Source organism: Clarias gariepinus, chromosome 1 (assembly GCF_024256425.1).
Source record: "Clarias gariepinus isolate MV-2021 ecotype Netherlands chromosome 1, CGAR_prim_01v2, whole genome shotgun sequence".
Taxonomy (NCBI): Eukaryota; Metazoa; Chordata; class Actinopteri; order Siluriformes; family Clariidae; genus Clarias; species Clarias gariepinus.
Genome location: NC_071100.1, coordinates 21,553,940 through 21,569,564, shown reverse-complemented (window position 1 = coordinate 21,569,564; position 15,625 = coordinate 21,553,940). Strand labels below are relative to the sequence as shown.

Sequence of the window (15,625 nt, the reverse complement as noted above, 5' to 3'; positions counted from 1 at the left end):
AGCAGTGGAATCAGGTGTGTTGGAGTGGTGAAAACACTAAAAAGCAGCACTCCAAGACCAGATCCTCAAGAATATTGCAATCAATCACTTTAATTACCTCAGTATATAAGCTTACAGTAAATTAGTGGATTTCTGTCCTTTTGGAAAACAGTCTATGACTTCAGTAAAGTTTTGTTAAAGTTTGCAACTGCTGTGTTGCAGCCTGGAAATCACACTCAAGGTGATTTCACATACACATTGTAAAGGCTTGAAAACTACATGCTGTTCTGAACTTCTTTTTTTCTTTCTTTCCTTCTTTTCATGGCTATACATAAGTAAATATTATTTAAAGCATTTTAAATATGGTTAGCCTCCAGAGTCTGGGTTCGATTCCTGGCCAGGCTCGATTCCTGTCCCTGTGTGCATGGAGTTTCATGTTCTTCACGTGCTTGGTGGGTTTCCTCCCGGTACTCCGATTTCCTCCCACAGTCCAAAGACCTTCACATTAGGCTAATTGGCATTCCCAAATTGCCTGTAGTGTGAGAATGAGCTTGTGAGTGTGTGTATGTGTGTGTGTGCCCTGCAATGGATTGGCACCCTGTCCAGGGTGTGCCCCGCCTTGTGTCCTATGTCTCCTGGATAAGCTCCAGGCTTCCCACAACACTGTATACAGGATAAAGCAGTATAGACAATGAGTAAGTGAAAGTGGGTGAGTTAATATGGTTATTATAAATGAAAGACAAGGTAGATGAATACAATTAAACATTTTATTCAATGTCCATTATGAAGCACTGTGCTTACCCTTACATTTGGTATACTTCCAGATTTAAAAGATAAGTTTAAAATGGACTATGGGTATTCCTTTCAATTATTATCACCATACACATTTGTTTTCATTTTTCCACATAAGTTAAAAGTCACTTGTAGTCACTTGTAAACATGATGATGATGATGATGATAATGAGTGTGTACTGATAGTAGTTGGAAAATAAGTACTTCAACATTTTTGTTTAATTTTATGGGGTAATTTAACCATTTAGTCTACTGTCCTCTCTACGTAGTGTGAAAGTGGTTTCCTTTCTGGATGATGATGGTATAAGCATACTGGAGACAATGTGAGATGGCAACCGATTTCAAATTGAAATTATTAAGCTTATCCATTTTCCATTTGCTGTGATGTATGCTTGAAATTCTCTATGTAGGGACTCTTATGAGCAAGGTATTGGACATCTGTAAACATCTTTAGACAGAATGACTGTATGTACTGCTACATTTGTTACTGCGCTGGCTCCTTAACATAATCATACCATAATATTTGCGGGAATATGCCGAAGCAAGATTACAGAATAAAAAAGCCCAAAGTAAAAACATTGCACATCATTTTGGTAAAATGTGTTTATGTTTTCTTAAAGTAGAAATAACAAAAATATATTATTGGCAGAAACACTATTTATCACATTTGTTAGTAGCTCCCCCCCCCCCCCCCCCCCCCCCCCCGACCCAACACCTCTGCTTTTCAAGTCTTTAAACTGTGGAGGTTGGCTGCAGATTGTTTCAAGAAACGCAGCATGCCAAAATGAAGTTTACTTCCATCTCCTTTGGATACATCAAACATAATTAAAAGGCTCATGATTTAAAGCTGTTTCAACATGAACACAGTTTGGTCTGGATTTACTTAGCATGTTTCTGAGATCACACTTTTTACTCAATGTTTCCCAGCATTAGAGCTGCTTCTAACAAGAGCGTTCTGTTTCTCTGGTTTATGGGTAAAGTGAAGTGATATAGAGTGATCTAAGCTGGCTGCATGTATAACAAATGCAGCCTAAAGAACATAAGAAAGACAGATATTCTGTAACATACTCTATAAGCATGATGCATTGTATGTAAAGAGAATTATAAAAATATATCCTGGTTTTACATATTATGTTTTCCAGTGATCTGAAATAATGTTACAAATCTGATAATAAGGCAAAAAAACAAAAATATGTTTTATGTAATATTTCATTGTTATTCAATTTAATGTAAAATCCTTTTAATATACATCAATCATACGTATATTCAATATAATCATCATTTATGGTAACTGTCTAAAAACTTGCTTGTCTAGACATAAAAGATGAACATTGTACATTCCTCCCTTAGCTTTTTATTTAATCAAACATCACTCTCCTATGTCTTAGTCAAAGGACACAAAACACACTGAAATACTAAAAATTATAAATATAAGTACTTATGCACATACTGTAAACCCCTATTTACTCACTTACAAGCACAACAATGCATTGTTGTTTGTATTACACATGTGATCCAAATGGCTTGTAAGCCACTGCAATAAAAAATTATCCTGCAACACCCAGAGGCTGCCTTGTCTCTCTGCCTTGTCACACACACACACACACACACACACACACACACACACACACACACACACACACACACACACATAACACATAACAAATACACACACACACACACACACACACACACACACACACACACACACACACACACACACACATAACACATAACAAATACACACACACACACACACACACACACACACACACACACACACACACACACACGGTGGGCTATTCCTTCTCTGCTTATAAATGGAAGAAGGAAAGAGAAGTTCTCCTACCAGCCTCAGCAGCCTGAAGTGTGCATGTGTGTGTGTGTGAGACTGAAGATTGTCCTGCATCTTTTCTACCAAACAGATCAGGTTAGTGGACCACCAGCATGCTCATTACTTTTAAAGAAAAGATTACACCTTAATAATAACAAAAGTTTTTTTTTTTTTTTTTTGTGGCACTAAAGTGTCACTTTAGTGATCTGCACTAATGAGAGATCTTATAAGTACAATATTGTAAACAACTAAGACCTGGCATACAATTAGCTGTATTTTTCATTTCAAATATTAATGTCATTAAGTAGAATTTTATTTTGTACAATTTAATTCCATTGAGTGGTCAGAGTATAAATATGTATGATTTAATAAAAGATGAACTCTTTTTTTTTTTTAAATAGTTGAAGAAGGTGATTTGACTTTTCTTTGTTTAGCTCAAGACTTTAATTACCTTAAAAGTTTTTTTATGCCATTAAATATCCTATCCACCTCACCCAATGATACTGGCCAAATTAATGATTATACACAGCTGCTGAGGTGGCATTGCAACTAACTTTTAATAAAGTATCAGTTTGAATTAACATATTAATATCACAAGTTGGTGCCCACAAATTACTTAACTTAAGAATGATAAATCAGTTATATTGGACCACTCTGGCCACAGGAACCTAAATATGGCAATGAAACCTACATTTTATTTTAATCTTACAGTTAAACAATCGTAGGTTAGGGGTCTTGTTTAGGAATCCATAAGACTTGAATTGCATAAGCATGCAAAAGACATTTTATGCATTTGTGTACGACCAAGTTCGTGGGAACAGTTTGAGAAGAAACCATAAATAGGTTAAGTGGTCAGATGTCCACATATTTTGGCCATCAAGTGTATATACTGTTTGTTTATGTACAAATAATCAGTCTGTAAATAATATTTTTGTATGCAAGTGTTCAGTAATAAAGAGGAGATGCTAAATATTTGGAAAAACACCTTCAGAATGAAGGATTTCACTTTTCCAGCAGCAATACACTTAAATTTTGATAAAAGTAAACTAAATGCATTGCATATGCTTTTATGGAAGCCAAGAAAGTGATGTTGAAAACAAGCACAGCTATTCAAAACATTTTGTTTCCCTCTAAAATGGGCTTTTTGGGATGTTAAAGAAATGCAGTTTGCACAATGCTAAACTGGAAGTACTACGCATCTCTCATTTTAGTTTAGCTCACATCATACATACATGGGCAATAGGTGACATGTTTATGAATGGATATATACTAACAATGATTGTGAAGTGGTGAAGAACATGATAAAGAAATCCGTGCTGAACAGAATACTCATATGTATATGCAAGTCTGTATATAGATAAAATATACGGAAGTAAAAATACATCAGACACCATTAACATTAGTTATTAGTAGTGAAAAGATGCATGGTGGATAAACAATGCAGTACAAGTAAAGAGATGGTGCATTTCAGTTGAACTGTGATCAGCTGTTCAATACAAAAATAAATAGGAAGCAAGCACCTGTAGTACCTGTCTAATGGGAAGGGGGTAATTAATCCATGAAATGGGTGAGACGCATCTTTAAAAATGCTCTCTAACTAAGATGCAGTTAGTGAAAATACCCTCAGTGATACAGAAGTAAAAGCCCATTAGTACCCTGGGACACACGTGGTCTTCTTTTAGTCTCCTTAGGAAATAAAGATGCTGTTGATTATTTTATTTTTTTTACGAGGAAGGAGTTCAGGGAACAAGTAAGGTCCTCAGCAATGTGAACTATAAGGATCTTAAAGTTGGGTATGCATAGTGTAGGAATATACAGTAAGCGTGATTTCTAGCCTGTCTAATATCCACAATGTCCTCCTTTGTTTTCTTTGTTTCCGTATGTGTGTGTGTGTGTGTGTGTGTGTGTTTTGGCAGTAAAAGGTGTGTTGACAACCACTTATAGTAATATACTGCCTTAAGAGAACATTTTCCTGCTGATAGGTATTTTCTCACCCCCTGCCAAACTGTGGAAAAAGTGGCATCGTTCACATTTATGAGTGCGCTGAAAGAAAACAGGGCATGTACTGTATTTGGTATGACTCACTGTTTCAGAGGTTTAGTGAGATGCCAACACAGTGCCCACTGGTTTTACATCTATAAGTACTTTATGTAACAGATGTTTAAATAGATACATCTGTGTTCTGTGTAAGTACTTTGTGCCATGTGTGAACACAAACTTATGAAGTATACGTAATATTTTGGCTTTAACTTGGCAGGGAAAAAAAAATATTTTCCCCATTAATTTACATTTACAGTATTTGGCGGACACCCTTGTCCAAATAAGTACCAAAAAAGTACCAAACAGACTCATAATAAATAATATCAACCTCCTTGCTTTGCTCAGAAAGTAAATATTTACTGTACAAGCTTTGACTTGATGATTACATACTGTGTCAGATTCTTAGTAGTTTAAAATGTATATTTATAATTTATATGTTTCTTAAAAGTGCTTTCTGCTATAAAGGTCACAAAGCCCAGTTGTTCCTCATTTGCAGCTGAGAGCTGAAAATAGTTTAGCATTGCACATGTATATCTGCTGACTCAGGCTGCTGAGTAACTTTTGGCTTGAGTTGATTAACAAACACACAGATGCGATGAACAGCTCATCCATCACCAATGACACTTGTGTTAGCCACAGCTATGTGCAGTGTCCCTGATATTGTAACGTTGTGATAAGTAGATAAGCATAGTTTATAAAAAAAAAGTCCTTTTACTTTAAATAATGCGATATAACATTTTTGATGAAGATTTAGTAGCATATATGGAATTGTAGAAAGGCAGGAGCAACCACTGGACACAAAAACCTTTAAATACATCTCCAGCATTACTACTGTATATCAGCATTTCAATCTTTTTTTGTTGGTTTCCTAAATGCACGTTTTGAGTCAGTAGTATTTTGCAGCAGTACACCAATCATGACTGACCAGGAGACTCCTGAGAACATTCCCATGCCCTCAACACCAGCCGCGCCCCCTGTACGCCCTAAACCGGCGTCTCATCGTGGACGCAGCACAGGCCCAATTGCCAACTCCAACAAAGAACATGAAGAGATCCCGGAGTTTGAGCCTTTTATGCTCCTGCCTAGAGGTCCTCCACCTCTTACTGGTGAGTGGATTCCAACCCCATGAGGAAACCTTCTGTTTAAATCATAAAATTATTACTTGGAGTGGATGTGAGAGTTAAGGGTCTTGCTAAAGGGATTTTAACTTAAAACTTTCTGGTTGCTGGTTCAACACTTCAACCCTTTCAGAGCTTCTTTTGTCTTTATTTTAACCTAATAAAACCACTTCAGTTTTTATTTATTCCTCATGCAGGATCAATGAACACTATATTTTATTAAAATAAGATGTGTAAACTATATATTATATAAAAAATACTATGTACTATTTAATAATAAGTCATGCAATATGTAATATACAGGTAATAATATTGTAATAATTTATAGTGTTCACTGATTCTGTGTAATATTTGTGTAGGTGACATGAAAATCTTCATTTTTTTTTCCTCATGTGGGGTCCACCACAGCAGATTACTAGGTCTGCATATCTAATTTTGGCACTGGTGTTTGTGCTTGATATCTACCCTGACACAACCCTTCCCACTTATCTGGGCTAGGGACTGAAGTGCAGTGGCTTCTGCAACCCCCAGTGGCAAGGGTTGGTTTCCTGACCAGGAATCTAACCCATGTTACGGTGGTGACAGCACTAATTGTGAGCCATTAGTCTACCAGGGCACTACAGTACATACTTTCAAATTCTAAACCATCATGTCCAACAGTGTGACACAAAAATGCTGAGTAGTTTAAATGTTTCTTCTATACATGCTGCTCTCCTTTGCCTGTTTCCTAATGATTGAAAAGACTTCTGTTTTTGTTGCCAAGATAACTTCTGTAAAGGAAATTATTACCCATCTTATCAGGACTAAGTGTTTCTGCTTTCCTGAATTTAACTGCCTTTTCTTTAAAAAGACATGACATAGATTACTTTAAGATCCCTTGTATTGGGTCACAAATGGCAGAATATTTTTATTTGCATTATAATTTTGCTAGAAGCTTAATACTAAGGATATGTTATTTATATGCTTAAATATGTCTTTCTAAAGATGTCTTTGTGAACATTTAATTTAGTTTAAACAATAACTTAATCTAATCTAATGTACTGTATGTATATGCTTTGTCTTTGTGTCACATTTTTACAGATTATTTGGATATCTGGGATGTCAATATGCTCAAACAGCCCAATGAGTTGAACAAGCAGCGGCATCACACGAACCTCTACTCCAATGACCACCTGATTGTACGCCGAGCGCAGGAATTCCTCATCAAAATCACCTTTAACCGCCCTTTCAATCCTGAAAAGGACAAGTTTGCTGTTGAGTTTGCTATTGGTATGTTAACTTTAATTCTTAATAATTCTTATATTGAAATTGCAAGAACTTTTGGAGTTTTAGAAAAAATGTCTGATATGCATCTATGTGACAGTTATAGATAAGCAGTACTTCTTATTTTCTAAGCATATTGAGTAATCATTTACAAAAAAGTGAAGCGTTAAATGTAGTAACTTATGTAGTAACTTAAAGATCACCCTTTAGCAGCACCAACTTCCACCAAATGTTTTGTGTAACTTCTTGTAAGACTGGCAATATGCTTAGCAGGATCATTTCTCCCTACTGAACTATTTCGGAGTTATATCAATATTTTGGCTGTCTTACAACAAGATAACCATCTTCAAGTCATAGCATCTCCACTGGATTAATGTCTGGACCGACTGTACAACTACAACTTACAGTACTGAATATAAAGCTAATATAGTAAGTTGCAGGTTACAATAACAGATAGAAATCGTAAGCCAGTAAAAACTTCTTGCACTCCACTGCTCAAATTATTCAAATACATACCATTTCTTAGTCTTAAGTCTTACTTCCTTTCCTTAATCGTGATGTCTTCCTCTTTTCATAAGATTGTGCTATGGGTGTGTTGAGTAATAAGGGCAATAACATAGTGATAAAAACATTTGTTGTTGGCGTGACAGTGAGCAGGAAACATTGCCATGTGGTTTCTTTTCCTTTTTGAAGATCTACTTCCCCAACTCCTGAGTGTTTCCTCTTTCTACAAGTCATCACTTAACTTAAACATAACTTTTATTTTGATTAATAAGATTCTTGTAGTGTTGGGGAAACAGGATTTGTTTATGAGTTGGATTTGCAAGTTGTCTACTAATTACAGTAGTTCACACTAATTGAAATAGTTACTTAACTGTTGAGAATTAAAAAGCAGTCTAACAATACAGCATTCTAATGCAAGCATTTGAGTTTTCAATATAAAGTGGTATGGTTTCTATGGTTTGTATACATTTTTTATTGAATTGGTCTACACACTAAAATAGCACAGTTTCACTCACACACATATTGTATGTTATCTCTGTGTTACTTTCTTTGGAAAGCTGTCCACTAAAGCTTAAAATCAAACCAGCTCAGCAGTTTTGACATATATTTAGACAGACAGGTGGTATTTATACTAAATTAATTTTAATTCTACGGAAAGATTTTTTATCCACTTGTTTCAAATTTTTTTTACACATAAGATGCACTTTTCATAAAATTCATAAGAACATAAGAATAATTGAACATATATCAGATCTTACATCAGATACTTTAATTTGCAGTGATTACGTTTTGTTGGTTGTTCTGGTCCACAGTGTGTGCAGCTATTATTTCTAAATATATTCCTCTTCACTAGGTGCTGGTGCACAGTACAGTAAAGGCACCTACATTCCCGTTTTCCCTACTGCGGAGCGGCAGAGTGTGTGGCGTGGTCAGATCATAGAAAAGTCAGACAATGTTGTCACCATGGGCATCACTCCTGCTTCTGACTGCATTGTGGGAAAGTACAGGATGCATGTCGCTGTGGTCACTCCATATGGCATTCGTAGGACTAAGAGGGACCCAACATCGGACACGTACATACTCTTTAACCCATGGTCACCAGGTCAGAAGTCACTCTTCTGTTGTAGTAAATTAAAAAATTATATTAGTTTAGGAGAGTTGGCTGCAGGACACATGCCAATTTTATATCAAAGTGTTTTGAATATGTTGCATTGGCAATGTATTAATTTGCATGCCCTCATGATTGGATTTTATAGGGTGGAATTGTTTACTTAGTCAAAATTTCTATTAATGTTCTTTTTTTTACTTTTAAAGAAGGTTTTCAGGGTAAGCACTTTGTAGCTGTAAGAGACAAAGCTACAATAAGACAAGAAAACCTTTAGAATGGAGGGCTTTGTGCATTCTCTGTAATATTACAACTTACATGTTAACCTTGAGAGAGAAGTAAGACCATGGTGATCAATGTTTTAGGAACTGTCATGAACTTTTTTTATGTTTGACTTTGGCCTTCTCATGGTAGGTGATTCAGTGTACCTTGATGATGAAGAGGAAAGAGAGGAGTGTGTGCTAAATGAATTGGGCATCATCTATCATGGTGCATACGATGACGTGGCTGAACGTACTTGGAACTATGGACAGGTACAAAATATATCATTTAAAAATTTGCAAAATAACTAAATAAAAGAGTACATGGTGCAGCCCTCAAAGCTGTGCATGTTAATAAGAGTCACATGGATTAATGCAATAGATTCCAGTTACATTGAAAATCAGTCATAACATGAAAGTATGGGTTTAAGCAAAGAATTAAAATTTAATCATGCAAAAGAAAGAAACATGCTGCAAAATTTCTGTTTGATTGTTAATTAACTTGTTAAACCTTTATTGTTGAGTAGTCACAGTGACTTAAGCAATTGTTATCTCATTCTTTTGCAGTTTGAGTTTGGCATACTGGATGCATGTCTGTTTGTCTTGGATAAAGCTGAAATGCCCATCACTAACCGTGGAGATCCTATCAAAATCAGCAGAGTGGCATCTGCTATGGTGAGATATTAAAACAATAACATTAAAATCTTTCTTTTTAGGGCAGCTAGAGAACAGTTCATGATAAAGAAGCTTAAGGGAAAATAAAGAGCTCTCAAAAAATAAATTATTGTAGTTATCTTCACCACTTGTTGAATAAAAATGTTACTCACAGAAGCTAAATGATTCAATGAGAACCTTTTTAACCGTTAAAAAATAAGTTCAAAAAAGATCTATCTATCTATCTATCTATCTATCTATCTATCTATCTATCTATCTATCTAAATAAATGAATAAATGAATAAATAAATACTCTACTGCGATGTCTCTGTAGATGAACGCACGAGATGATGACGGTGTGCTGTTGGGAAACTGGACTGGTGATTACCTGTATGGTGTGGCTCCTACCTCCTGGACAGGCAGTGTGGAGATCCTGCTTGACTACGCTGGAGGAGGAGGGCGGTCAGTCGGTTACGCCCAGTGCTGGGTCTATGCTGCTGTGCTTAATACTTGTAAGAGCATGCTTTTACTACCCTCTGCTGATCAAACACTGGTCTCACACTGAAAACAGTGCTCCCTACCAATTTTGTGTAAATGGCTTAAATGGTATAACAGCAGCATAAAGGTATAGTAATTATAGAATTGTATAGTACTTTAATCAAAAAAAATAATTTTAAAATAATAGTTTATTAAATTAAATCTGTGATTCCCTTATTCTCGTTCAGTCATGCGCTGTCTAGGTATTCCTGGCCGAGTTGTGACAAACTTCTTCTCTGCTCATGACAACAATGGGAACCTAAAGATGGACATCATACTAGATGAAAATGGCAAAGTGGACAGAATCCACACCAAGGACTCCATCTGGTCAGCTCCTGTTTTAAACCAATAAAACCCATAGATTAAAAACAATGAAATAATTGAACACTTCAATTGAGCACTCCAGATGACTGGAATATAATACATATTGGCTGAATATGGATTACAGCAACAGCGTACGGCGGTATATATGGTGTTGCCTTTTTGTGGGTTTCAGACATGTCCAGTTTTCTTGACTAATATCTGGAATGAATATCAGTCTTTGTTTTATTTTTTACACTGAGATTTTTTTTTAATCCAGGAATTATCATTGCTGGAATGAATGCTACATGTCCAGACCTGATCTTCCCGATGGCTTTGGAGGCTGGCAAGTTGTAGATGCTACACCTCAGGAGACCAGTGATGGTGAGAACACACAGAAAAACACAATGACTAATGTGAGGAAGCACAAAACAAGACACTTTGTTATAGGTGTCATTTGATGGTAAAACACCGCAACATCAGATGGGAATATTTTTGCACTTCAGATAGCAAAACTGTGCTGTTCCTTTTTTATTTTCAAAGAAGGAATAATATCATTAATTCAACTTAAAACCTCATGTAAAAAAAGAAAAAGAAAAAAGAATAAGCCTACATTACAGACAGTGAGATTTTTTTTTTACATATCTTATGTAAGTAGTTGAAGCTGGGGTCAGAGCACAGGGTTGGTTTTCTGCATTTTATCAGGCATAAGCAGAGGAATTAATTGACAGAAATAAAGCAGAGATAAAGGGTATTGCTTATCGTATGATTTTAAAGCTTGTAACTGTGTTACAGGTATGTACAGGTGTGGACCTGCATCTGTTGCAGCCATTAAACATGGGCAGGTCTGCTATCCTTTTGATGCCCCATTTGTGTTTGCAGAGGTGAGTAGATTAGTAGATTAATACACATAATATGAATAAGACCCATAATATGCTTTTTGGGACTTCAAAGGTATGAAATAAAAATGCTGCAGACGTACAAATGATACCCTTTTCCACAATGTGTATTACTCCTGGCATGTGTAATTCTGAAAATTAATTTGTTCTTTAATCTACTTGCCTAGGAAAACTTTTATTTGATTAATTATTTTTCGTATGTCACTTTTGTTGTAGAATTTGTTATTGTTATTGCTTTCTAATTCTATCTATCTGACTGTCAACTATGATTCTTTCGCAAATAATAATTCTCTCCAATTAAATGATGAAGTATGTCTTTCGCAACCATTTGGAACTGTTTGTAAAAAAAAAAAAAAGAACAAACTAGTTAGTCTTTTTTTTAGGATTTGTCACATTAAACTATATTTTTAAATTAATAGATATTCTAATAACCGTTAAGATATTGAGCACCTTTAATTTACCCTGTTTGGATGTAAGAAATAGCCAACAGTGTGCTAAGATGTTGAGTAACTGAACATTAAGATGTAAAGATGTTAAGTAACTGAACATCAACAAAGAACTATTTGTGTAGTTTATGTTTACGTAGGTAAAATAATAAAATGTGAATTATTATTATTATTATTATTATTAATGTTATTATTATTATTATTATTATTATTAATAGTAGTAAAGTGAAAGTATAAATATTTATATATAAATTATAAATAATGTATGTGCCCTCCCTCCCTTTCTACTTTAACTGATTTTGTGAATGACTGCACCCTTCAGGTGAACAGTGACTTGGTCTACTACACCAGAAGCAAAGATGGCACATTGCAAGTGGTCAAGGTAAACCCCAGCTACACAGGCCGCATGGTACTGACCAAAGCAGTGTTGGATAATGGACGGAGGGACATCACAGACCATTACAAATTCCCTGAGGGTAGGTCAGCATGTGCATGCTCTGAACTATAGGTATAAGTTACACAAAACCATGACTCATTTTTGTTCAGAATAATTACCTATTCACATGATGAGCTAATAGTGTTAGAAGTGACACAACAGTGAGAGCTCTCTCTCTCTTTCTCTTTCTCTCTGGATCTGTCTCTGTCTGTAGGCACTGCAGAGGAACGCCGAGTTCTGGAGAAAGCTGAGGAGTTTGGCTGTCAGCGGGAAAAGGCTTCTGTGCGCCAGGCTGATGTGGAGGTAGAGATCCTTGCTCTGGAGGTGCAGTGGGGGGATGATTTTGACCTCGAGCTGCAGTTCACCAACCACAGCAGTGAGCCACGTGTGGTGGACATCTACATCAGTGGTAACGTGGTCTACTATACAGGAGTGCCGAGTGCTGAGGTCATCTTCAAGACTCCAGTTGTGAAACTGCCACCGCAGCAGAGTGAGTATGTGGAGGTGTGTGTGTGTGTGTCATTTTACACATTTTTATGAAAATAAAATAGGTTTCCTCCGGGTGCTCCGGTTTCCTCCAACAATCCAAAGACTTGTAGGTTAGGTTAATTGGCATTTACAAATTGGCCGTAGTGTGTGAATAAGTCTGTGAGTGTGTGTATGTGTGTGTGTGTGTGCCCTTCGATGAATTGGCACCCTGTTCAGGGTGTACCCTGCCTCCGTGGATAGACTTCAGGGCATCCGTGACCCTGAACATGAGATTAAGTAGTATAGGTGATGAGGGACTGAGTGAGTTAACCTCACACAATTTAGTTTAGATATCTATATATTTGAGCGATTTAACTTCAGGTTTCTAAGTACAGCATCCCTATTCATATCATGGCATATTATAGCGCTTATTTTTCTTTATCAGGTAAAAAGGAAAGAATTCTGGTGCGCAGTAAGGACTATCAGAGTAAGCTGGTGGAACAAGGAAACCTGAACTTCATTGCTACGGGAAAAGTGCAAGAGACAGGTCTAATAATAACCGCCATGAGGGTTGTGACTGTGCACAATCCTAAACTCACTGTGAAGGTCTGTGGCAAAAAAAAAAAAAGACATTAACAAATAAATTAATAAATGAAATATATTGTGTCACTGAGGTTTAAGATTTGGGTGGTTAAAAAAATCAAACATGTTTAAATTCCCAGGAAACATTCATAGATTACCTATAAAATCTATTAATTAAAAATAGTATTTTCCCTTTTCATGCGTGCTCTCTCTCTCTCTCTCTCTCTCTCTCTCTGTTAGGTGACTGGTTCTCCCAGAGTGGCTGAAGACATGTATGTAACTGTGGAGTTTACCAACCCCTTCAAATTCAGTTTGGAAAATGTGTATGTGCGTGTGGAGGGGCCTGGAATCATGTCAGTCAATACTAAGCAGTACAGGTAAACCAACCAAAACCAATAGTTTCTTATAGGATGTAAAATGGCCAGAGTCTAGGATCAAAGTACTATACAGAGGGGATTTACATGTGTGCTCTTACTTTTTTTTTTTTTTGTAAATGAAGAAAATAATATCCACTCTCATGATATTTTAAAGCATCAGATGCCTGCAACACAGTAATTTTTTTTTTAACAAAGTGCATGTCTGTGTGTTTTGCAGCATAATAGGCCCAGGCAACTCTATAACCTGGACCGAGCGCTTTAGCCCTCGCAGGGCAGGAAGCACCAGAATGATGGCCAGCCTGGACTGTGCTGCTCTCAGGCAGGTGTATGGGGAGGTGGAGGTCACCATTCACACTTAAACTGAGAGAGAGAGAGAGAGAGAGAGAGAGAGAGAGAGAGAGAGTGTAAGAAAGATCTAGATTTAGAATCATATAGAAATACCATACTGTAGGTTAATCTCTATAATGTTAATGTTGATTGAAGAAATAAAAAGCTATAACCTACAAGCAACATTTCACCTTATATACAGTGTTTGTTTCAATAAATTTAAGCATGATAGAGAGATGATTGTTAAATAAAAAGCATTTAAAAACTTTTCTGATGTAATTTTATTCAATCATCTTATTTTAAAATGCACTTGAGATAAAAATGAGGAAAAGGGACACTATTTGAAACTCACAGAAAATAATTTTATTCTGAGCAGTTGAGGGTTAAGGGCCTTGCTCAAGGGCCCAACAGCAGCAACTTGATGATTGTGGGGTTTGAACCTGGGATCTTCCGAACCGCAGTCCAATGCCTTAACCACTGAGCTACCTTTTGGCAAGAAAAAATAAAAAGAACTAAAAGTATGCTTCCATTTGTGTCTATACTTACACATAATCTCATCATCGTCATCATTTATATGCTTACTCCTGTGTACCGGGTCACAGGGGGCCTGGAGCTTATCCCAGGAGACTAAGGCCATGAGGCAGTGTACCCCGTGGATAGGGTTCCAACTCATACACAAAACACACTCATTCACACACTACAGGCAATTTGGGAACATCATTTAGCCTAATCTACATGTATTTGGACTGAGAGAGGAAACCGGGGTACATGGAGGAAATCCACCAAGCACGGGAGTATCATGTAAGCATCTTGTATCATGCAAACTCTACGAACAGTTAAGATGATTGTAATATAACCTTAGGGCCTTACAAAAATAATTTCAGACAGCTCTCAAAAGTCATTCTGCAAAAGCATAAAAAAGGCTTAAGCATTCTGCAACTTGTCTTCTTGAAAACAACAAACAAACATGCAAGTTTTTTATTTATTTATTTTTTATTTTATTTTTTTTACTGTAAAATCATACCGAGCTCTCTAGACATTCGTCTGACTGTTAAAGTGCTAACTAATGATGTACTGTAGAAAACACACACATGCACACAAAGTGATAAAATAATCGGTCATATAGGTAACTGGCTTCCTCCATTTTTTTTCCCAAGCCACACCACTGAATGCACAGCATGTTGACTGGGTTATTTCGTCATTTACTTGTTGTGAATGAATGAATGCAAGGTGCCCAGTGATGGACAGACATTCCACCTGAGGTGAATTCTTTTACCTTTTGGGCTCTGAATTTATGTCGTCTGTTTTGTGGGATGGTACGTCAGCATACGTCATCAACAGGGCATTAGGGGGACCTGAGGTTAGAGCACGCTCAGTTAGTTACATGTGGATTACCTCCATACCAATCTTGGCAAACCATGTATTTATGGAACCCAGGTTCTGCACAGAAGCAATGTTATTCTGGAACAGGTTTGAGCAGCTTAGTTTCCAAGAAGGGACATACTGTAAAGCTACATCATACCAAGGCATTCCAGAAAATTGTGTGCTTTTATTTTTATGGAAACATTTTGGGAAGAAATGACATGTAAATGTGTTACAATAGGTGTCTACATGTGGGTGTGTTAGGTATCCACAAAGCATTTGTGATATATAGAAGATGCAAGCTTATTCACTTATCTAATAATAACATATTATAATTAATTA

At 36.4% G+C, this 15,625-nt stretch overlaps 1 protein-coding gene across 3 annotated transcripts; it reads left to right on the top strand.

Moving 5' to 3' along the window:
- The first annotated feature begins 2,549 nt into the window (after positions 1 to 2,549).
- Positions 2,550 to 14,189, top strand: f13a1b (coagulation factor XIII, A1 polypeptide b). 3 transcript variants are annotated; one of them, XM_053500681.1, is made up of 15 exons: positions 2,550 to 2,701; positions 5,549 to 5,751; positions 6,844 to 7,032; positions 8,384 to 8,632; positions 9,050 to 9,168; positions 9,463 to 9,570; positions 9,884 to 10,061; positions 10,275 to 10,413; positions 10,667 to 10,770; positions 11,182 to 11,270; positions 12,054 to 12,207; positions 12,382 to 12,657; positions 13,081 to 13,241; positions 13,458 to 13,594; positions 13,812 to 14,189. In XM_053500681.1, the coding sequence occupies exons 2-15, from the start codon at positions 5,562 to 5,564 to the stop codon at positions 13,951 to 13,953; spliced, it is 2,235 nt and encodes a 744-aa protein (XP_053356656.1). In that variant the 5' UTR covers positions 2,550 to 2,701; positions 5,549 to 5,561; the 3' UTR covers positions 13,954 to 14,189. The 3 variants fall into 3 exon arrangements, with proteins under 3 accessions (XP_053356656.1, XP_053356665.1, XP_053356674.1); XM_053500690.1 differs by having other exon boundaries at positions 2,569 to 2,701; positions 5,552 to 5,751; XM_053500699.1 differs by having other exon boundaries at positions 2,588 to 2,701; positions 5,536 to 5,751.
- The last annotated feature ends 1,436 nt before the right edge of the window (positions 14,190 to 15,625 follow it).

Bases quoted from the DNA above. Each gene is read 5' to 3' on its own strand.
- f13a1b (XM_053500681.1), top strand. From the start codon at position 5,562: ATGACTGACCAGGAGACTCCTGAGAACATTCCCATGCCCTCAACACCA. The intron at 7,033-8,383 runs GTATGTTAACTT...CCTCTTCACTAG, and splicing joins TGCTGTTGAGTTTGCTATTG to GTGCTGGTGCACAGTACAGT. The intron at 13,242-13,457 runs GTCTGTGGCAAA...TCTCTCTGTTAG, and splicing joins ATCCTAAACTCACTGTGAAG to GTGACTGGTTCTCCCAGAGT.